This window comes from Schistocerca gregaria, chromosome 5 (assembly GCF_023897955.1).
Source record: "Schistocerca gregaria isolate iqSchGreg1 chromosome 5, iqSchGreg1.2, whole genome shotgun sequence".
In the NCBI taxonomy this organism is placed as follows: domain Eukaryota; kingdom Metazoa; phylum Arthropoda; class Insecta; order Orthoptera; family Acrididae; genus Schistocerca; species Schistocerca gregaria.
In genome coordinates this window covers 547181797-547206004 of record NC_064924.1, presented here as the reverse complement: position 1 = coordinate 547206004, position 24208 = coordinate 547181797, and the positions used below count along the sequence as shown (strand labels likewise).

At 39.8% G+C, this 24208-nt stretch overlaps 1 protein-coding gene across 1 annotated transcript in view; it reads left to right on the top strand.

Moving 5' to 3' along the window:
• LOC126273110 (spliceosome-associated protein CWC27 homolog) overlaps positions 1 to 23849 on the top strand; it is a 114718-nt gene extending 90869 nt beyond the window's left edge. Inside the window, exons 7-9 of the mRNA XM_049976559.1 lie at positions 14197 to 14372; positions 21150 to 21297; positions 21393 to 23849. Coding sequence (XP_049832516.1) covers positions 14197 to 14372; positions 21150 to 21297; positions 21393 to 21555 — 487 coding nt within the window. The 3' untranslated portion in view covers positions 21556 to 23849. The remainder of the gene's footprint in view (positions 1 to 14196; positions 14373 to 21149; positions 21298 to 21392) is intronic.
• The last annotated feature ends 359 nt before the right edge of the window (positions 23850 to 24208 follow it).

The window sequence follows — 24208 nt, the reverse complement described above, 5'->3', positions numbered from 1 at the left end:
TGCCTTCACTTGGCCAGTTCACCACCGACGACGTCGTCTGGGTACTGGGATATGGCAGGTGGCCAAAATGTAGTCCAGGCCACATCTTACGACACCGTGGCCGACACTTGTATGAAATCCAGACGGACACGGGTGTTGCAGTGCGTCATTCGGACCAGCTTTGGCCTCATGTGCCAGCAACGCCTGTTCCAAATGCTGCTACACCACCTTCGGCTCTACCTGATGCTCGGCATCTTGGCATCTCTCAGTACTCACAACACAGCCCTCTCACCGTCATCTCAGTGCCAGTACAAGAACGGACGCCGCCAGGAGACGTGCTCATGCAGGAACCGGATGACCATCATCTGTCGGAGCCAATCTACTCGCCTCCTTCTCCTACGGATGCTGCCACATCGCCCATGTCTCCTATTATATCAACTGGACTTGCGGCAACAGGCAGATTGGTGCACGGGCCCCAGCTGATTCGACCCCTATGTCTCGTGTAATCTTGACCCGGTATCATCAAGGACACTTCCGTCCATACGGGAAGCCTCCTCCTCGAGCCTTTACGGCCAGTCAAACAACATCTATGGACGTTTGCTCTCTACAGGCCCCCTCCATCACGACCAGTGCAAAAATTTCAAAGGGGGGAAAAGTGTTGTGACTCGCCGATCATTCAAAGTGCCGCCGCGCAATTACGCGCGTCGTCTATATGCGGTGCTGTCTGGCAGCCGTGCAGCAGCCACGCCACCTAACTGGCCAGCCAGCCAGTGGCCACTAGACAAGGACTCAGTGCTCATTCGAATGTTACCGTGTTCACATGTATTGCTTTGTCATCATGCTCAGTACTTATTGTGTTGTATCATTTCGAAATAAATGTGTTCAACTTGATGTTATAACAATCTACCCATCTAATCTTCAGCATTCTTCTGTAGCACTACATTTTGAAAGCTTCTATTCTCTTCTTGTCCCAACTGTTTATCGACCCATGTTTCACTTCAATACATGGCTACACTCCATACAAATACTTTCAGAAATGACTTCCTGACACTTAAATCTATACTTGATGTTAACAAATTTCTCTTTTTTAGAAACACTTTCCTTCCCATTGCCAGTCTACAATTTATATCCTCCCTACTTCGACCATCATCAGTTATTTTGATCCCCAAATAGCAAAACTCCTTTTCTACTTTAAGTGTCTCATTTCCTGATCTAATTAACTCACCATCACCTGACTTAATTCGACTACATTCCATTATCCTCATTTTGCTTTTGTTGATGTTCATCTTATATCCTCCTTTCAAGACACTGTCCATTCCGTTCAACTGCTCTTCCAAGTCCTTTGCTGTCTCTGACAGAATTACAGTGTTATCGGCAAACCTCAAATTTTTTATGTCTTCTCCATCGATTTTAATATCTACTCCGAATTTTTCTTTTGTTTCCTTTACTGCTTGCTCAATATACAGATTGAATAACATCGGGGAGAGGCTACAACCCTGTCTCACACCCTTCCTAACCACTGCCTTCCTTTATGCCCCTCTGGTTACTGTACAAATTGTAAATAGCCTTTCGCTCCCTGTATTTTACCCCTGTCACCTTTAGAATTTGAAAGAGAGTATTCCAGTCAACATTGTCAAAAGCTTTCTCTGAGTCTAAAAATGCTAGAAATGTAGGTTTACCTTTCCTTAATCTTTCTTCTAAGATAAGTCGTAAGAGCAGTATTGCTTCACATGTTCCAACATTTCTACGGAATCCAAACTGATCTTCCCCGATGTCAGCTTCTACCAGTTTTTCCATTCGTCTATAAAGAATTCGTGTTAGTATTTTGCAGCTGTGACTTATTAAACTGATAGTTCGGTAATTTTCACATCTGTTAACACCTGCTTTCTTTGGGATTGGGATTATTATATTCTTCTTGAAGTCTGTGAGTATTTCGCCTGTTTCATACATCTTGCCTACCAGATGGTAGAGTTTTGTCAGGACTAGCTCTCCCAAGGCTGTCAGTAGTTCTAATGGAATGTTGTGTACTTCCGGGGCTGTGTTTCGACTCAGGTCTTTCAGTGCCCTGTCAAACTCTTCACACAGTATTGTATCTCCCATTTCATCTTCATCTACATCCTCTTCCATTTCCATAATATTGTCCTCGAGTACATCGCCCTTGTATAGACCCTCTATATACTCCTTCCACCTTTCTGATTTCCCTTCTTTGCTTAGAACTGGGTTTCCATCTGAGCTCTTGATGTTCATACAAGTGGTTGTCTTATCTCCAAAGGCCTCTTTAATTTTCCTGTAGGCAGTATCTATCTTACCCCTAGTGAGATAAGCCTCTACATCCTTACATTTGTCCTCTAGCCATCCCTGCTTAGCCATTTTGCACTTCCTGTCGATCTCATTTTTGAGACGTTTGTATTCCTTTTTGCCTGCTTCATTTATTGAATTTTTATAGTTTCTTCTTTCATCAATTAAATTCAATGTTTCTTCTGTTACCCAAGGGTTTCGACAAGCCCTTGTCTTTTTACCTACTTGATCCTCTGCTGCCTTCACTACTTCATCCCTCAGAGCTACCCATTCTTCTTCTACTGTATTTCTTTCCCCATTCCTGTCAATTGTTCTCTTATGATGCTCTCCCTGAAACTCTGTACAACCTCTGGTTTAGTCAGTTTATACAGGTCCCATCTCCTTAAATTCCCACCTTTTTGCAGTTTCTTCAGTTTTAATCTACAGTTCATAACCGTAGATTGTGGTCAGAGTTCACATCTGCCCCTGGAAATGTCTTACAATTTAAAACCTGGTTCCTAAATCTCTGTCTTGTTGTTGTTGTTGTTGTTGTTGTTGTCTTCAGTCCTGAGACTGGTTTGATGCATCTCTCCATGCTACTCTATCCTGTGCAAGCTTCTTCATCTCCCTGTATTTACTGCAACCTACATCCTTCTGAATTTGCTTAGAGTATTCATCTCTTGGTCTCCCTCTACGATTTTTACCCTCCACACTGCCCTCCAATACTAAATTGGTGATCCCTGGATGCCTCAACACATGTCCTGCCAACTGATCCCTTATTCTAGTCAAGTTGTGCCACAAACTTCTCTTCTCCCTAATCCTATTCAATACTTCCTCATTAGTTATGTGACCTACCCATCTCATCTTCAGTATTGTTCTGTAACACCATATTTCAAAAGCTTCTATTCTCTTCTTGTCCAGACTATTTATCGTCCATGTTTCACTTCCATACATGGCTACACTCCATACAAATACTTTCAGAAATGACTTCCTTACACTTAAATCTATACTTGATGTTAACAAATTTCTTTTCTTCAGAAACGCTTTCCTTGCGATTGTCAGTCTACATTTTATATCCTCTCTACTTCGACCATCACCTGTTATTTTGCTCCCAAATAGCAAAATTCCTTTACTACTTTAAGTGTCTCATTTCCTAATCTAATTCCCTCAGCCTCATCCGACTTAATTTGACTACATTCCATTATCCTCGTTTAGCTTTTGTTGATGTTCATCTTAAATCCTCCTTTCAAGACCCTATCCATTCTGTCCAACTGCTCTTCTAAGTCCTTTGCTGTCTCTGACAGAATTACAATGTTATTGGCGAACCTCAGGGAGGTACAGGGAGTGTAAAATGTTAAAGCAGGAACATCTAGAGGATAAATATAGGGATTTAGAAGCACATTTCACTAGGGAAAGTAGCTACAGTCTACAGGAAAATTAAAGATACTTTTGGAGAAAAGAGAAGCAACTGTATGAATGTCAAGAGCTCAGATGGAAAACCAGTCCTAAGCAAAGAAGGGAAATATGAATGGTAGAAGGAGTATACAGAGGGTCTATACAAGGAAGATGAATTTGAAGGCAATATTATAGAAGTGGATGAGAACATATATGAAGGTGTGATACTGGGAGAAGAATTTGTCAGAGTATTGTAGGACCTAAGCTGAAACAAGGCCTCTGGAGTAGATGAAATTCCATTGGAACTATTGATAGCCTTGGGACAGTGAACCATGGCAAAACTCTTCCATGTGGTGTGCAAGATGTCTGAAACAGGCAAAATACCTGTAGACTTCAAGAAGAATGTAATAATCCCAATTCCAAAGAAAGCAGTCGCTGACAGATGTGAAAATTGCTGAACTGTCAGTTTAATAAGTCATGGTTGCAAAATACTAACACAAATTCTTTACAGAAGAATGGAAAGACTGTTAGAAGGCAACCTCAGGGAAGATCAGTTTGAATTTTGGAGAAATGTAGGAACATATGGGGCAATACTGACCCTACAACTTGCCATAGAAGATAGGGTAAGAAAGGCAAAGCTACATTTCTAGAATTTGTGAACTTAGAAAAAGCTTTCAACAATGTTGACTGGAATACTCTCTTTGAAATTCTGAAGGTTGCAGGGATAAAATACAGGTAGTGAAAGGCTATTTACACCTTGTGTAAAAACCTGACAGCAATTATATGATCCAAGGGGCATGAAAGGGAGGCATTGGTTGAGAAGGGACAGAGACAGGGTTGTTGCCTATCCCTGATGTTATTCAGTCTGTACATTGAGCAATAGTAAAGAAAATCAGAGAAAAATTTGGAGTATAAATTAAAGTTCAGGGGGGAGAAATAAAAATCTTGAGGTTTGCCGATGACATTGCAATTTTACCAGAGACAACAAACGACTTGGAAGAGCAGTTGCAAACAGAATGGACAGTGTTTTGAAAGACAGATATGAGATGAACACCAATGAAACCAAGACAAAGATTATGGAATGTAGTCAGAATGAATGAAGTGATACTGAGGGAATTAGATTAAGAACTGAAACACTTAAAGTAGTAGATAAGTTTTGCTATTTGGGCAGCAAAATAATTGAAGCTGGCTGTAGTGGAGATGGTATAAAAGGTCGACTGACAGTGGAAAGAAAAGTATTTCTGAAGAAGGGAAATTTGTTAACAATGAATATAGATGTAAGTTTTAGAAAGTCTTTTCTGAAGGTATTTGTCTGGAGTGTAGCTATATACGGAAGTTGAACGTGGATAATAAGCACTTTAGACAAGAGGAGAACAGAAGCTTTTGAAATGTGGTGCTACTGAAGAATGCTAAAGATTATAGGGGGGGGGGGGGGGGGGGGTGTCATGTAACTAATGAAGAGGAGACAATAAATTTGTAGGCATAACTTGACTAAAAGAAGCAAACAATTTAGTATTGGAGGGAAGTGCAGGGGAGGGGGGATTAAAATTTTAGAAGTAGACCAAGAGGTGAATATGGTAAGCAGATTCAGAAGGATGTAGGTTGCTGTAGTTATTCAGAGATGAAGAGTTGCTTGGGATAGAGTATCATGGAGAGCTGCATCAAACTAGTTTTTGGACTGAAGACCACAACAACAACAGGATATCATAAATGTGCATTCTCGAGAAGGTGGCGAATCTTGAAAGTAAATCAGTTTCATATTGTGTTTTGTGTGTCATGTTTTATCTCAGACTAACTCTTATTACTAGTCATTAAAGACTAAATCTACTGGGAAGTGAATTTACACATCTCGTATTCTTAAGTAGCTTTACATGTGTTTTATTATTAACTTTGTGCAATCAGTTTTCTTAAAACTCTACGTTATTTGATATTTGGTGCTTTATTGTGGAAGAATCTCCTGTAAACAAAAGCATATGAAAGTGTGAAAAATGTGCGTAATATTTAGATGCGCTACATCTTAGAAAAAGATTTCCAGTTCCAAATTAATCAAAACTGTGTGAAACTTGAGATTCTCACATTGTATAAAATGTTGAAACACCTTAGGGAAATGCAACTGGGTGATGTCTTGGCGACTGTCAATATTCAAACAGGCACATGTCCTGTTGTTTTCAAGGCACTTGTGCAATGAGAGCACTTTGCAGGAATGTGGGATGTTTGCCAAACAATAAAAAACATACACACAATGCAAACAGTAGCACTCCCACACAAGCAAAGATGACTAGCTTATAGTAATTATAAATTACCAATTACCTCTGTTGTTTGACCAGGGAGAGAGTGAGATTCCACACAAAATTTAAATAAAATCCTCCATCCTTGCTTATAAGGACACTTGCTAATTAAAGCTCAACTGCTCATTTAATAACACTATCCCAATAACTTGAACTGTATTCCAGAATCTCTGTGTTGTTATATTCCATAGGATGACCATTTTAAAGGCAATGACATGCCACAACTGCAAGGGATATGGTCGACACTCACCATACACAATCCAGGACCATCCTTTATAGATCCTAAAAGAGCCCTCATTTGAGTTTATGGTCGAAAAACACTATTTGCATCATGTTTTCGCAGAATATGACCAGTCCTGTTGGGAATGCTACATGTGTAAGGAAAAAACGCCATAGGCTTTGGTGCCACCCCATTATTTTCATCACTCTGCAGATTCACAGTTGGTCAGTAACACAATGTGCATCTGATCTGTCTTTCAGCATAACTATTGTGGTGAAAGGTGCTTTGAAGTAGATTAACTGAGCTGACAAACTTTCAGGGTCTGTGATGATATGGATCCTATGAACCAAGTACCCCTACATGCCGACCTTGGTAGTGAGAACTGTCATTCTGGAGATAACAATCAGTGTGAGTTGGCTTCTTGTAAACGGCATGTTCAATATTCCATCACCTTTCCTCTTGACCAACACATCAAGGTAGGGAAAGCAACCATCCTTTTCCACTTCTATTGTGAAGTGAATATGTAGGTGGATTGAATTTGGGTGTTCCAAATAGTCTTTTAAATTATCCCTTCCCTGAAGCTAAACAATAAAAGTATTGTCTACATATCTAGAAAAACTTACTACCTTTCCACACTGTTGAGGCCACAATTTGCTCAGTGGGGGCCTCACATTAAGAACTCATTGGATTTATTATTATGATTAGAGGTTATTATGTTTGAATGGCTCTGATATTCTTGAAAATTTTGATGTGGTCCCTCTCTTCACTCACATTCCTTCCTCTGATTCATTATGGTTAACTTAGGTTATGTTTTGCATTGAATGAAAGAACATATTTCAACATGTGTTGGCTTCCACTTACTTTTTATTCAGTGAACAGTTCTAAGAACAGACAGATGGAGTTGTGATGGGGAGCCCTTTGTCACCTATGGTTTCCATTTTGTTTATGGAAAAGATGGCGAGGAATTTGCCCTGGTGTTGGTGGTATTGAACCCTGTGTGGCTTTTCTTTTTCCCTCAGATAAATAGACAATACTTTTGTTGTTTTGGCCCGCAAAAGTGGGAATTTAAACACCTTTTTAGAACATCTGAATTCAGTCTCCCAGCATATTTGCTTCAAGGTGTAGTTGGAAAAGGATCACTGCCTTCTGTTCCTTAATGTGCTGTGGGGAGGAAGGTTGATGGTACAATGGGACATGCCCTTTATAGGAAGCCACCACTCAATGATTTGTATCTTCAGCATGTTAGCTCTCACCATCCAACATGAAGGGGCACTTTGTACCTTGGCACACAAGAGCCCATGTCTTCTCAGACCCTGAAAGTTTATCAGCTGAGTTAGCTCATGTCAGAGTCACATTTCGTCAGAACAGTTACAGTGAAAGACAGATCAGATGTGTGCTGTGCTATCAACCAACTGTGAATTAGATGAGTGTTGGAAGTAACAAGGTGGCACCAAAATCTGTGGTCTTAGGCAGGAGTATTTCCAACAGGAGTGGTCATATTCTGTGGTAAAATGATGTGAAATGTATTTTTCAGCCACCATCTAAGATAAGGGCTTGTTTTAAGATCTGTAAAGGACAATCTTGGTTTGCACAATGTAGGTGCTTATCACATCCCTTGCAGTTGTGGTACATAATATATTGGTCAGACCATCACAACTGTGTTGGCATGGTGTATTGAGCGTAAGCATCACGCATGCTTACAACTGCTGAGCACATCTAGAACTGCAGAACATTGCCGTGGCACTGGCTATACCCTTTCAGGTATTGGGATAGTTTTATGAAGGAAACAGTTGAGATTATTAGCAAATGACATGAACAGAGATGGAAGTTTTTGCTTAAATTCTGCATGGAATTCTGCTCTGTTCTTGATCAAACAATAGAGGAAGAAAATTAATTCTATCTCACCCATTAGTAATTAATATTGACTGTTGATAACTTCCGACAATGGTCATATTTGGTTATGCAGTGGTGTTAGTGTTTACTGTGTGTGTGTGTGTGTGTGTGTGTGTGTGTGTGTGTGTGTGTGAGTGTGGGCATGCGCGTGCGCGTGGCTGGCATACCGACGTTTTACTTTTCCTGTCATACCAGTCTCTCATTTTTTTGTACCTTGAAAATGACGGGGCATGACTGTGTTGAATTATCTGCAGTTGTAAAAGACGTCACTTGGCTCCATTCTCATGAGTTGTGTGAACAATTCAAATGACATTTTCCACTCAATAAGTTCTTCCACTTATCAGAAATTAAGGACTTATAGACATGTAGCTACTATTATTCTTCACTCTAAAACCTGAGAGGAATTACTATTTGTTTAGAATTGCATAACACACTATTTTCTAAATTTGAAAGAGAAATATTTTTTCTATAAACCAGTTGTGATATTGATTGGCCACTGTCTTGATCACATAAAGTATGATCTCTTTAGCAGTGAGATGTTGGCCTCAAATGCAGAAATCACACAGGAATTAAGATGCCCAAGAGACAATTGATGAACCATTTTGGGAATAAAAAGAAGTTACAGGAAGACAAATAAATTGGGATACTAAAATGCAGGAGTAGTAGTATCAATGTTACTTTATATTAAATTGGTGGACTGGGCACAAAACTTGATATACTGTTGAGTTGGATGTCTTGCTATCAACGAGCTTTAATTTTATGAAAAATTGTTTAATATCATTGAAGATTCATTTATAAGTGTGGGGTATGTAAGATAGTCCACTGCGATTACGTGACAACTTTTGGTTATGCACAAAAATGTTTTAGACAAAACTTGCTATAGCTGAAGGAACACAGACAGTGCTAGTAGTCCCCTCATAGGTAGACAGATAGAGGTGATGCAGCAAGCAGCTTTGTTGCTTTAAATGAAAGTAAATTGTGTTGTGTCTGCAAAATAACAGTTCTTGATGCAACACTTTCATTAATGTCACTACTTCATAGATCCGATAAGAAACTACACAATAAGAATGCATTCAAGATTTGAATACTTCTATTGTCTTGACATAGATTGAATGGTAAAATACTTGGGATTTTATGCCACACTCAAAAGAAATATACCATATGTTCCAGGACAAAATATATTTGATATCAGGATCAAGTTTATCAACCCTGTAACCTGTACCTCCCGCTATGAACCATGGACCTTGCCATTGGTGGGGAGGCTTGCATGCCTCAGCGATACAGATAGCCGTACCGTAGGTGCAACCACAACGGAGGGGTATGTGTTGAGAGGCCAGACAAATGCGTGGTTCCTGAAGAGGGGCAGCAGCCTTTCCAGTAGTTGCAGGGGCAACAGTCTGGATGACTGACTGATCTGGCCTTGTAACACTAACCAAAACGGCCTTGCTGTGCTGGAAATGTGAATGGTTGAAAGCAAGGGGAAACTACAGCCGTAATTTTTCCCGAGGGCATGCAGCTTTACTGTATGGTTAATGATGATGGCGTCCTCTTGGGTAAAATATTCCGGAGGTAAAATAGTCCCCCATTCGAATCTCCGGGCGGGGACTACTCAAGAGGACGTCGTATCAGGAGAAAGAAAACTGGCATTCTACGGATTGGAGCGTGGAATGTCAGATCCTTCAATTGGGCAGGTAGGTTAGAAAATTAAAAAAGGGAAATGAATAGGTTAAAGTTAGATATAGAGGGAATTGGTGAAGTTCGGTGGCAGGAGGAACAAGACTTTAGGTCAGTTGAGTACAGGGTTATAAATACAAAATCAAATAGGGGTAATGCAGGAGTAGGTTTAATAATGAATAAAAAAATAGGAATGCGGGTAAGCTACTACAAACAGCATAGTGAACGCATTATTATGGCCATGATAGACACAAAGCCCACGCCTACTACAGTAGTACAAGTTTATATGCCAACTAGCTCTGCAGATGACGAAGAAATTGAAGAAATGTATGATGAAAGAAAAGAAATTTTTCAGATAGTGAAGGGAGACGAAAATTTAATAGTCATGGGTGACTGGAATTCGGTAGTAGGAAAAGGAAGAGAAGGAAACATAGTAGGTGAATATGGATTGGGGATAAGAAATGAAAGAGGAATAGTAGAATACGGCACAGAGCACAGCTTAATCATAGCTAACACTTGGTTCAAGAATCATGAAAGAAGGTTGTATACATGGAACAACCCTGGAGATACTAAAAGGTTTCAGATATATTATATAATGGTAAGACAGAGATTTAGGAACCAGGTTTTAAATTGTAAGACATTTCCATGGGCAGATGTGGACTCTGACCACAATCTATTGGTTATGAACTCTTGGTTAAAACTGAAGAAACTGCAAAAAGCTGGGGATTTAAGGAGATGGGACCTGGATAAACTGAAAGAGCCAGAGGTTGTACAGAGTTTCAGGGAGAGCGTAAGGGAACAAATGGCAGGAATGGGGGAAAGAAATACAGTAGAAGAAGAATGGGTAGCTTTGAGGGATGAAGTAATGAAGGCAGCAGAGAATCAAGTAGGTAAAAAGACAAGGGCTAGTAGAAATGCTTAGGTAACAGAAGAAATATTGAATTTAATTGATGAAAGGAGAAAATAAAAAAATGCAGTAAATGAAGCAGGCAAAAAGGAATACAAACGTCTCAAACATGAGATCGGTAGGAAGTGCAAAATGGCTAAGCAGGGATGGCTAGAGGATAAATGTAAGGATGTAGAGGCTTATCTCACTAAAGGTAAGATAGATACTGCCTAAAGGAAAATTAAAGAGACCTTTGGAGAAAAGAGAACCACTTGTATGAATATCAAGAGCTCAGGTGAAAACCCAGTTCTAAGCAAAGAAGGGAAAGCAGAAAGATGGAAGGAGTATATAGAGGGTCTATACAAGGGCGATGTACTTGAGGACAATATTATAGAAATGGAAGAGGATGTAGATGAAGCTGAAATGGGAGATACAATATTGTGTGAAGAGTTTGACAGGGCCCTGAAAGACCTGAGTCGAAACACAGCCCCGGAAGTACACAACATTCCATTACAACTTCTGACAGCCTTGGGAGAGCCAGTTCTGACAAAACTCTACCATCTGTTGAGCAAGATGTATGAAACAGGCGAAATACCCTCCGACTTCAAGAAGAATATGATAATTCCAATCCCAAAGAAAGCAGGTGTTGACAAATGTGAAAATTACCGAACTATCAGTTTAATAAGTCATGGCTGCAAAATACTAACGCGAATTCTTTACAGATGAATGGAAAAACTAGTAGAAGCCGGCCTAGGGGAAGATCAGTTTGGATTCCGTAGAAATATTGGAACACGTGAGACAATACTAACCCTATGACTTATCTTAGAAGCTAGATTAAGGAAAGGCAAACCTACCTTTCTAGCATTTGTAGACTTAGAGAAAGCTTTTGACAATGATGACTGGAATACTCTCTTTCAAATTCTGAAGGTGGCAGGAGGAAAATATAGGGAGCGAAAGCTATTTACAATTTGTATAGAAGCCAAATGGCAGTTATAAGAGTTGAGGGGGATGAAAGGGAAGCAGTGGTTAGGAAGGGAGTGAGACTGGGTTGTAGCCTCTCCCCGATGTTATTCAATCTGTATATTGAGCAAGCAGTGAAGGAAACAAAAGAAAAATTTGGAGTAGGTATTAAAATCCATGGAGAAGTAATAAAAACTTTGAGATTCGCCAATGACATTGTAATTCTGTCAGAGATAGCAAAGGACTTAGAAGAGCAGTTGAACGGAATGGATAGTGTCTTGAAAGGAGGATATAAGATGAACATCAACAAAAGCAAAATGAGGATAATGGAATGTAGTCGAATTAAGTCGGGTGATGCTGAGGGTATCAGATTAGGAAATGAGACACTTAAAGTAGAAAAGGAGTTTTGCTATTTGGGGAGCAAAATAACTGATGTTGGTCGAAGTAGGGAGGATATAAATTGTAGACTGGTAATGGGAAGGAAAGTGTTTCTGAAGAAGAGAAATTTGTTAACTTTGAGTATAGATTTAACTATCAGGAAGTCGTTCCTGAAAGTATTTGTATGGAGTGTTGCCATGTATGGAAGTGAAACATGGATGATAAATATTTTGGACAAGAAGAGAATAGAAGCTTTCTAAATATGGTGCTACACAAGAATACTGAAGATTAGATGGGTAGATACATAACTAATGAGGAGGTGTTGAATAGGATTGGGGAGAGGAGAAGTTTGTGGCACAACTTGACTAGAGGAAGGGATCGGTTGGTAGGACATGTTCTGTGGCATCAAGGGATCACCAATTTAGTATTGGAGGGCAGTGTGGAGGGTAAAAATGGTAGAGGGAGACCAAGAGATGAATACACCAAGCAGATTCAGAAGGATGTAGGTTGCAGTAGGTACTGGGAGAAGAAGAAGCTTGCACAGGATAGAGTAGCATGGAGAGCTGCATCAAACCAGTCTCAGGACTGAAGCACACAACAACAACAACAACAACAACAACCTGTACCTTCTGGTAAAGGTTACCCCACAATGTTCTTTGCTCATCTGTACTTTGTAGAGTAGCTGGCCCTGAAGGAGACGGCAGAATATTGTATATTAAGAAAAAATAATCAAGAACGTCAGTTTAGTATGTTTTAGTGTTTTCCGTCACATATACTTGAAGACTGAGGCGCAGTCTTATTTTCTTTACTTTCTCTCCATGTTTTGTCGAGTTGCCTTGCTAAGCAATGCAAGTGAAGTTAATATAATATTCTTTCAGCAAAATTGGCTGTCTGAATATGGTGCAAAATAGATAAAATATTGGAGAAGAGCCTTCAAAAGTCTTGTAATTACTACTCTCACTTCTAGTACCTCTTTACCTCTTACTTGTTGCCAATACTAAAAATATTAGTTCCAGATATGGGCCCGTGACACTAAAACAATAGTAATAATAAATTTATATGATTGTTTAGATTCAAGAACTGCAGATTTGTGTTATTTGCATGACAAGGATCAGTGTTCATTGCAAAAATGTCTATATTCAAGAACTGCAGATTATTGTTAGTTGTATGACAAGGAGCCATCTTCATTGTTAGCAGAACTCTGCTTGTAAGCCATACAGATGGCTATTGTTTCATCAAAATATGAATGTTGTCATGTAGAAGGGAGCTGTGTATAGGAGAGAAACAGCAGCTTTTTAGTATAACTGAGAAAGCAGCAGTTTATTTGACAGTTACATAGTATCTACAGAATATGATGCATGAATGAATGAATCAATGAGACAGATCTGCACAAAGTTTCAGAAATTTTCTGGTTGAGTTGCGAATGGAACTACTGTAGCTTTTTAAATTGTTTTTTTACTATTTTTAGTTTCTGTGTGTCTTAATACTTATTCCCTTAGTGGAGCAGGTTGTAACTGACAGAGCAATCTAATGCATCACTGTATGATTATCTGTTTTTGTTCCAAATGCTTTCTGCTGCTATTCTCGAAACTTTGCAGTATGCAGTGCTTTCATTCTTGTTACCAGAGAAGAGAATTTAATTTGTTTCAGTGTTTATGTTTGTTTCCCTTTTATTCAAAACAAATTTCAGAAAAGGAAACTGAAGACATCTAAACAAAACTTATGCAAAATCATCGAGATTACATGCCGTTTGTCTACCCTCCTCCTCACTGCTGGTGGTTCCGTCTCATCCTGGGATGTGAGTGACCTACCTTTCTTTTCTAACCTTGCTCTCTCTGTCCCTCTCTCTTCCCCCCAAGGAAGAAACTAATAGTTTTGAAAACTAGGATAATACCACCACTTTTTGTGTTTATATCGATAATACTAAACATTTCACTTCCTGAAGGTAAGTACTGGTCAGTAGTTCTGTCTCATATTCATCAAATTACATGCCCATATGTTCCATTATTGAGTTGCTCATGAAAAATTCAGAGGTACTTTGTCATAATTTTGTGTGTGTGTGTGTGTGTGTGTGTGTGTGTGTGTGTGTGTGTGTGTGTGTGCGTGTGTGTAATGAAAAATATATGTACATTATTGAAACAGTCATAAGACTCGTTTGTAAGTAGATTTTTTTTAATGTGCTAAACATTTCAGTTGGACTATGTGTAGACATTTTTTCTTTGCTTATAAATGTCTGTCTTGTGCAGAGAGCAGATTCGTAAGGAAATAAAAGATTTAAAACGTGAAATGATGAACGATAAACAGAATAAGGAAACTGAAATAAAGATGTTGGCTGCTGAAAAGAAGGAGAAGGAAATACTTAAAGAATATAATGAAACAGTAGCAAAATACAAACAGAAAAAGCAAGAAATGCCAAAGAAAGGTAAAAATATTTCCTGCAAATTTTAATGGTACTCTCTGTACTACTGTGAACAAAATAATTGTACATATTCTAGAGCTATTGTTTATCACAGAAATAGTTTCTTTCATGTAAACGCTCATAGCAAAATAATTTACTATTTCTGAAAAGTAAATTCAGAAGTGTTCTGGCTGCAGTAATAATGAGTTAAGAGAATACTGTGCTTAAAGTTATAGGCATACACCTACACTCTACAAACCACCAAGATGTGCATGGCAGAGGGTACATTCCATTGTATCAGTTATTAGTCTTCCTTCCTGTTACATTCATGTATGGAGTGTGGAAAGAATTATTGTTTGAATGCCTCCATTGTTGCTATAATTCTTCTAATGTTGTCCTCATCACCCCTATGTGATTGGTACATAGGGGGCTGTAGTATGTTTCTAGATTCATCATTTAGGACCAGTTCTTGAAACTTTTTTTGTAGTAGACTTCCTCAGAATAGCTCATGTCTGTTTTTGAGAGTCTGCCCGTTCAGTTTCCTCAGCATCTCTTTGACACTCTCCCATGGGTCAAACAAATCTATGACCATTCATACTGCCCTTCTCTGTATATTTTAAATATCCTCTGTTAGTCCTATTTGGTAAGGGGCCGACACACTTGAGCAGTATTCTAGAATGGGTTGCGTTGGTTATTTGTAAGCAATCTGCTTTGTAAACTAATTGAACTTCCCCAGTATTCTACCAATAACCCGAAGTCTACCACCTGCTTTACCAATGACTGAGCCTATGTGATCATTCCATTACGTATCCCTGCAGAGTATTACACCCAGGTCTTCATATGAGTTGGCTGATTCCAGCTGTGACTTATTGATGTTATAGTTGTAGGATACTACTATGTTTTTGCATTGTGACATGCACAGTTTTACATTTCTGAACATTTAAAGCAAGTTGCCAATCTTTACACCACTTTGAAATCTTACCAAGATCTGACTGAATATTTATGCCTCTTGCATCAGATAGCACTTTGTCATAGATAACTGCATCACCTGCAAAAAGTCTGAGTTTACTATAAATATTGTCTGTAAGGCTATTAATATACAATATTAACAGCAAAGGTCCGAACACACTTACCTGAAGTTAGTTCTACATCTGACAATGCCTCTCCATCGATCAACACATATAAGATTACACCCACTATCCTAGCTTTTAATTAAGAAAGAAAGATAGAAATATTAAGATTATGAACAAAGTAATGTTCTTACGTTGTGGGCCAAGGGATGCTTTGCTGAAGGGTGTTTACAGGCTGACCAGCATGGACTAATCTGCAAAGCATATCTTACTTGCTCGATGTATTCAGGTGTTCTGAGAGATAATGGGAAATCTGTTGACTTTCATTTAGAGCTATACCTTTTTCTCTTGAGGTTTTTCACCCATAAAAAATTGTGTTACAGAAAGCAGCATCCTCTTTGATCGAGTTGAAGTGCTAGTGAACACTGCAACGCAAGAATCACCACTTTTATAAAATGTTTCCATGACAGGTTCATATCGCTTTCATTACCACAGCTCCATGGCTACTGAAATGGCATCACATAAGCAACAATATGCCACAATGTAAAAATGAAAATGTTATGTAACATAATGAAAAGCCATCAGTTCTTTTTGCTGCATCACATACCAATATTAGTAATGGTCTGTCTTTTGCAATTGTATATGGATTGATAGAAATGTCTTTGTACCATACCCTTTGTCTCTTTACCTCATCATCATTGTCCCTACGAGATATACAATGGAGATAGCAGATGTGTTACATAGACTTCCTCAAATACTGGCCCCCTAAATTTGCACAGCAGGATTTAGGAATTTTTATGTCACTTTTTTCCAAAGATTCTCATTAAATATGTCTGGGTATTTGTGTTACATTTCTTCTGGGCTATACAGACATGTTAAAACCCTAGAAATGAGTTCTTTCAGTGTCTGCTGTCATGCTTGATTTTTAAGGGCTCTACAGACACTGGATCATCCTTGAATACAGTTTCCTACACAGGTGCATAAACTGTGACACAAGTGCTAGACATTTATCTCTGATTTTGTGATGGTATACAAGTGGTCTCTTACTCTTTGTAATGGCTGTTACCTTGAATTTATCCACACTGAAAGAGAGGTGCCATTCAGTACACCAAGTGATAGTACCATTTAGATTAGTTTGCATTTACTTACTATCATTTGACAACAATACTTCCCTATAAACAACAGCATCATTAGTAAACAATTTAAAAGTGCTGTTGACCATTTCTGAACTACTCAAAGAAAGTTTTTTTCTCAGGGGGCAGCAGGGAATAAAAATAAGTCATATGAAACTGAAGAAAACTTTACAAAAATATAACCAAAATAAAGGCAACTCATTCAAAAGTACACATCTCTGAAATAAACATCTGCTGCTGAGTTGCATTCAGTACTATGTTGTTTAACTCTGTGCATTGTGACATGCTCGCGTCCTCCTCAGCATGCCATCCACAAGGTGGATGATATGTTGCTTCTGAAGCCTGTCCCACTCTTTGATAGCGACTCTTCTGAGGTCCTCCAGTGTTTGGAAAGAGTTTCTATGTCATTGCACAGAAAATTTCAACTTCTTCCATGCATGGCCAATTGGGATCATCTCAACAGATGCTGCATACTAGTACTCTTGGTTGTTTCTTGCCTACTGGAGGAAGGTGTTCACAAGATGAGGATGGTGGGCTCATGTATAATCATCTTGAAAGATGAAAGCATCACTGAAATTTTGACTGGAGGGCTAGACAATAGGAGGGAAAACACTGTCCCCAGTACTACTCTGACTTAACAGGTCTCATTAGGCCTAACATTACCAAACAACAGCCTTGTCATCCTCAGCCAATAGGCATTGCTGGATGCAGATATTGTGAGGGCTTGAGGTCAGCACACAGCTCTCCTAGCCATTATCAGTTTTCATGACTGGAGCTGCTACTTCTCAATCAGACAGCTCCTTAGTTGGCCACACAAGTGCTGAGTGCACCCCACTTGCCAAAAGCACCCGGTAGACCCAGTTGGTCACCCATCCAAAATGCTAGCCAAGCCCGACAGTGCTTCCATGATGTGGCAGGAGCTGATAGTGCCACTGCTGCAAATCTGTTGGCGTCCTCAGACTGCATAATTTACAAATTACGCTTAATAGTGATGAGAAGCATTCAATATCCATCTATGATTTGGCCCAAAATATGGCATGCCTGAGTTGTGAACTGGTTCCCGGTTGCTTCCACATTCTTCTCAGATGATCATCAGCAAGAGACAAATCCTGTATTTGTCGTTGATGGCAACTCAAGACCAGTTGTTTCTTGTCCACATTTTTGTACATTACAGTGTTGGTTTTCTTTAATGTTCTTTGTAATGGACTCCTATAGGCGTCGTTCCGACCCATCCTCATACCGATGGGCGAGAACAGCCCCTAGGCCATACTGTGACGCGTCAGTCGCCAGAACCAAGTGCTGACCCGGACGGAATGTGGCTAGACAAGGCACCGACTGCAAATGAGCCTTCAGGCGGACAAAAGCCTGCTCACACCCGTTGGACCAACAGAAGGGGACGTTTTTGCATAACAGCTGATGCAGAGGATAAGCTACTGCCGCTGTGGATGGAATGAATTTGTGATAATAAGCAATCTTTCCTAGAAACGCCTGAAGTTCTTTGACCGTAGACGGGCGGGGTAGAGCATTAATGGCCGCAATGTGCTGACGGAGAGGACGTATACCCTCACGGGACAAGTGGAAACCAAGATACTCAATGGAGGGTTGGAAGAACTGTGACTTGTCCAGATTGCACCTCAACCCAGCCGAATGCAAAACCTGAAACAGTGAACGTAAATTACGAAGGTGCTCCTCAGTGGAGGCTCCCGTGACAACAATGTCATCCAGATAGTTTATGCAGCCGGGAACAGAAGCTGTGAGCTGTTCCAAAAACTGCTGAAAAATGGCCAGTGCGCTAGCGACGCCAAATGGTAATCGCTGGTACTGATACAACCCACAAGGAGTGTTGATAACGAGAAATTCCTTGGAAGTAGCGTCCAACGGCAACTGATGGTACGCCTCCGATAAGTCAAGTTTGGAAAAGAACTGTCCCCCAGCGTGCTTGGTATACAACTCCTCAGGACAGGGAAGAGGATAAGTGTCAATGAGGCTCTGAGCATTGACGGTGGCTTTAAAGTCACCACACAATCGCAGACTCCCGTTTGGTTTAGAAACCACCACGATCGGCGATGCCCTTTCGCTGGAGATAACAGGAAGGAGAATCCCTGAAGCTGTTAACCTATCTAGCTCAGCCTTGACAGGTGCACGCAACGCCACTGGAATAGGGCGTGCCCGGAAAAACTTAGGGCGAGCCGTAGGTTTAAGAGTAATGTGGGCTTCAAAATCCTTGGAACAACCCAGACCAGCAGAGAACACGGACGAAAATTCAGAACACAATCCATCCAGCTGTTGATATGAAATATCCTCAGATATGAGGTGCACATCATCATCAATGGAGAACCCGAACAACTGGAAAGCATCATAACCGAACAGGTTTTCAGTGCCCGCATGATCCACCACATAAAACGTGAGGGGCCGAACAACAGACTCGTAGGCAGTGGAAGCATCAAACTGGCCCATGATAGGAATTTTCTGTTTATTATAAGTCCTCAGATTTCGCGTAACTGGAGACAAAGGAGGGGAGCCCAACACCAAATACGTGCGAGAATTAATGAGAGTTACTGCAGAGCCAGTGTCCACTTGCATGCGGATGTCTTTATTCAGAACACGAACAGTAACAAACAACTTATTTGTTTCAGAAAGCACAAAGTGAACATCCATGTTCGACGCCTCGTCCTCGTCGACAGGAACTTTATGGGACTGACACACAGAAGCAATGTGGCCTTTTTTCCTACATGAATTACACGTGGCCCAACGTTTTGGACACACTGCCCTGTCGTGCTGTACGAAACAACGGGGGCAAGAAGGAAGTGTGGAATGAACCGGCTTCTGTGTTTGCTGGTTTCGCTGCGAGCGTTGCGGCCCAACACGACGTTGTTGACGCGAGTGAACCGCCGCCACATCGTCGTTCTCCTGTGAAACAGGCAAATTGCCCGTGTCGAGAGTTGACTGTACAGCGCCTACATCACACCACGCGTCGATTTGCGCGCCAGCAGCATGAGACACTTCAAAGGATTGAGCGATGCTTAGAACTTCCGACAATGACAGGTTTGGCAGTTGGAGGGCACGTTGCCGAACTTCTTTATCAGGATCAAGCCGTAGAATAGCATCCCGAACCATTGAGTCAGCATAAGACTCGTGATGTGTGTCCGTGACAAACTGACATTTCCTACTCCGACCGTGTAGTTCCGCCGCCCAAGCCCGGTAAAATTGATGGGGCTGTTTACGACACCGGTAGAACACCACGCGGGCGGCAACGACGTGGGTGTTTTTTCGATAATAGTCAGACAATAAGTCACATGTTTCTTGGAAGGACAGGGAGGCAGGTTCCCGCAGAGGGGCTAACTGAGATAGCAGCTGATAGACTCGAGGGGAAATCCAAGATAGAAATAACGACTTGCATATAGGAGCGTCGACAACGCCGAAAGCCAAGAAGTGTTGCCGCAAACGCTTCTCATAGTCCTCCCAGTCTTCAGCGGCCTCGTCGTAAGGAGGGAATGGAGGCGGAGAAGAGGAAGGCAGACGATGAGTAAGCGACATCGACAATGCCTGAATCGCTGCCATCAGCTGTGTTTGTTGAGCCTGAATAGTAGCCGTCAGCTGTGTTTGTTGTTCAATGAGCGCTTGCATAAGCTGTTCCATGTCTGCCCCGTCACGAACACGCAAATCCACAATGCAGTGAAAATATCCCGACCTCGTCGCCAAAAAGTGTTATAACCTTTAATCACAATAATTGCGTGGATATTCACACTCTCTCTTAGAGACAATAGCTGATCACATGATTACAACTCAGTCTCTTGTATTCGACTGCCGTGCCGTGACATGCAGCCGGCACCGTTCGTAGCTAGGTGGTGCTCCTGCGCTCAGCCGATTTGCGGAGTGCCTCTATCGCCGTTTGTGCGTACTGTCATGGCGGCATTGTTAAATGTCGTGGCACTATCACAACAGTATCGCCATGACTATAGCTTATCTGTCGATATGGATGTAAATTTAGTTTTTATTTAGTGTGACAGTATAGGTGGCTATTTTCGGATCTGTCTGCCTCCATTTTGATGTCCAGAACACTTTCACACGAACTATATTAGTTTACACTTTACCAGCATCCAGCATGCGCTTTACAACTGTTGCTTGTAACAAAGATCTTGACAGAAAGATATGGCATAACCTACTTTGTACAGAGATGTAATTTATTGTTCTTTACATGTGTTAAAGTCGATATAAGGGCTTTATGGAATAAAGCATTATTATTCAAAAAAGTGACTGGTTGCAGTTGTGTATAACTTATTTACATTCAATATACAGTCATAGTTCTAAAATATCCATAATGGATAAGCATAAACAGTAAATATGCATTTCCAATCATTGGTTCCCTATCTCAGTATAAACAGTGGTGGACTCACTATCACCTGTTTCAGTTTGACCCAGAAGGTTTGAGACACTGTGTATTGTTCACTCTGTCTGGGGTTGTCACATTACTGTTGTGTAGTATTTTCATAATGAACTACAAATGAATTGCAGTGTAGCTGTTTTCTAGTACTTATTATTTTTGTTATCTCTTTTATTGTACTGATAATTAATTGAAACTTTTTAAATGTACTTAGGCCAGTCAAGAGAGGAATTCACTCTTTCATTGCTGTCAAAATTTCAGAAGAAACTTGCAGATGCAAAGGACAAAGCTCAAAATAGTGCAGATCAAGGTGATGATAAAAAAGATGATGACTCAAATGCTGATAGTGAAAGTGAGGAATGGTAAGAATACATGACTGCTCTATGAATGATTTTTGTTTCCTTAACATTAGTTGTGGAAGTATCATTGTTGTGTGAGACTACTGTTATTGTTACAGGTTGACACACAAACTTCAGTTTGAGGAGAAACTGCCAGTTTTGGCCAAGGATGCCAGCACAAAAGATGATGACTGGTTTGAGATTTATGACCCCAGGAATCCAATAAACAAGAGAAGGCGAGAAACAAGTAAAAATGCCATGAAAAATAAAGAGAAACAATAATTGTAGAACAAGTGCAAAGAAGAACACTGAGTGTAACTATGAAGCATTTGGAACAAGTGGCCTACTCAACTGAATGATCTCACTAGCTAAAATGTGCAGAAAAACACTCGAAAGGGCTGTGAAGATGAGGTGAACACATAAGGACCAGAATTAGTACTGTGACTCATGTTGTATATTATTATCTTTAGTTGAAGGTTATTATAAAGAAATGTATACAGACAACAAATATTTACTGAGCAGATCAAATGCATTGAGCAAAACTGCTTTTACTACAATAATATTTTGAGTTTCACCTCAGGTGGTGCATAACTCCTTCTTCCATGCATACACAAGAACAGCCTTTGCAAAAATTGGTATTCTTAATCGGGATTCTTCATACATACCTAATTGATAAAGTTAACTATGAGGCAGTATAATAGGAAGCACTAATACATTCCTAGAAGAAAGAGAGAGACAAGAACTGTTTGCAGGGCATAAATATACAAATTGTTTCTGATTGAGGAAATGTCAGTGTCATCAGCTAGCACCACCTTATATACTCTGAATGATTCTAAGAGTAAATTTGTGGCACACCTACCATATTAAAATTAGAGCAGCTGATTACTTGTACTTTTAAATCCAACATGAATTCCTACAAATTTGCAGTTGGTTCTTGCTGTTTCATTTTGAGCATAATTACTTTATTGTTTCCCCATTTCATATACAACTACATATGTTCCCTCTGCAAAGCATTTTCTGCCTTCACAGCAATTGCTTCATTATCATAAGTGTGTTGTAGTGGCAATTACGTTGACTTCATTTTTGCATGTTCATTTATGACTTTATTAACCCTTTTTCTGTTGTGGACGTGTGTAAAAGTTCTGCTGAGCCATTCCCCAGGTGCTTTTGGACATCATAATGCATCCTGAGCCACTGACACATCACTGCTGCGGACGATTTACTTCAGTATCTCAGAGAATAAAGAAGTTTCCAGTATTTATCATGGAACATATATGCCTCATTGTGTGCTATAATTTGCAAGAAAACTCGTTTCAGTATCTTGAATTGTTTATGAGATATGATTATTATTATGGCCGCAATCCGTGATGTGCAAGGACATGTATAAGTGCATGGTGCACAGCCATCTTCTGGATATAAAATGCAATAACTCGAGAACAAAATGAAGTAACCTTCTGCTCTCAATTTCAAATAAAATTTTGATATCTTATCAACATTTCATTCATTGCAGTGTATGGGCTAAAACCCGACCATATCCAAAGTTTATGCAATGTGTTTTTACCCCTGCAAAATTTTCAAGTTTCCCACAATGTTTTACTTAATTTTATCAAGCACAGTAATTATGACACATCAAGCGAAGATATCAGACTGTAGGATGAGCAAAAATCAAATTCTTAAATACAGATGATAAGTATTTCATAGCAGCTGGCAAGGTCATGTGGACAGAACTGAGCATGTCACACCCAGCCATCCATCGAATATAAAGCCCAATAACTTAAAACGAAAATTAAATATCATTTTGCTCTCAATTTTGAATAAAATTTTGATATTGTATCTTACATTTCATTTGCTGCAGTGTATGAGCTAACATCAGCCATACGCAAAGTTTATGCAGTGTCTTTTTACCTATGCAAACTCCTTAAAAAAAATTCTGTTGTTTTACTTAATTTGATGCAGCACAGTAAGTATGATGGATAACAAAAAGAAATTAATTTCTTTATCGAGTGAAGATATCAGACTGTAGGATGTGCAAAAATCAATTTTTGTCACCCAATAGTTTTTGAAAAATTGGACGATAAGTATTTCATATCAGTTGGAATGCTGTCTTTTCAGCACAGGCGCCAGCATTTGGTGAGAGTACAGTCATAACAAAAGCTGCCCCAACCAGAATACAAAGACCACATCTGTAGCAGCTAAAAGGTTAACTATCCATTCATCAGACATCAGCAAAAACACCCTAAGTGCATTAGCATCATTAGAATAAATTAATAGGGTAAAAGTGGACCCTTATTCTACGACAGAGCATATCAGTGTTTAACTGTACAAAATTTGTATATTTACTGTATTACTGTCAATGAAGCACACTCATTTACATAGAGGGTGAGATGAAATTTTCAGGACAATTGTCAAATTATTGTATTATATCCTGATTAGCCAAAATAACACTGAACACAACAATATCACATTTAAATAGAAGGTTCTCTACAAGTTTTTTCTTACATCTAGACAGTGAAACACTGGGATGAGTTGGCCAATATTTTTAAAATCATCTAATTCCAGTTTCTAAGTTCAGTACTATATAGGATGACAATCAAGCCTACAGATGGTTAGCTTTTTGTGACAAAATATGCAAAAGATTACTCAAAGTTGCTCATGTTCACAGTGAATGCAAGCTGGTGATCCAATATTTTTACACCTCTTTCAGTGGCATTTACCTTCAGCTACAACGTATTGTAGGCTGTATGGCTGCCCTTGCCTTCTTAAAATCCTACAAAAAGCTAATCAAAATCCATACTGATTTTATCAGCTGAAAGTGCCCTGTGTCTCTTGTTAGATGAGAAAACATGCACTCATCCCTAGTCTGGAAAATATGGTGATATACACGCACATAGATGGAGCAGCATGTATACTATAATGCCCTCTCAGTTCTTACAAG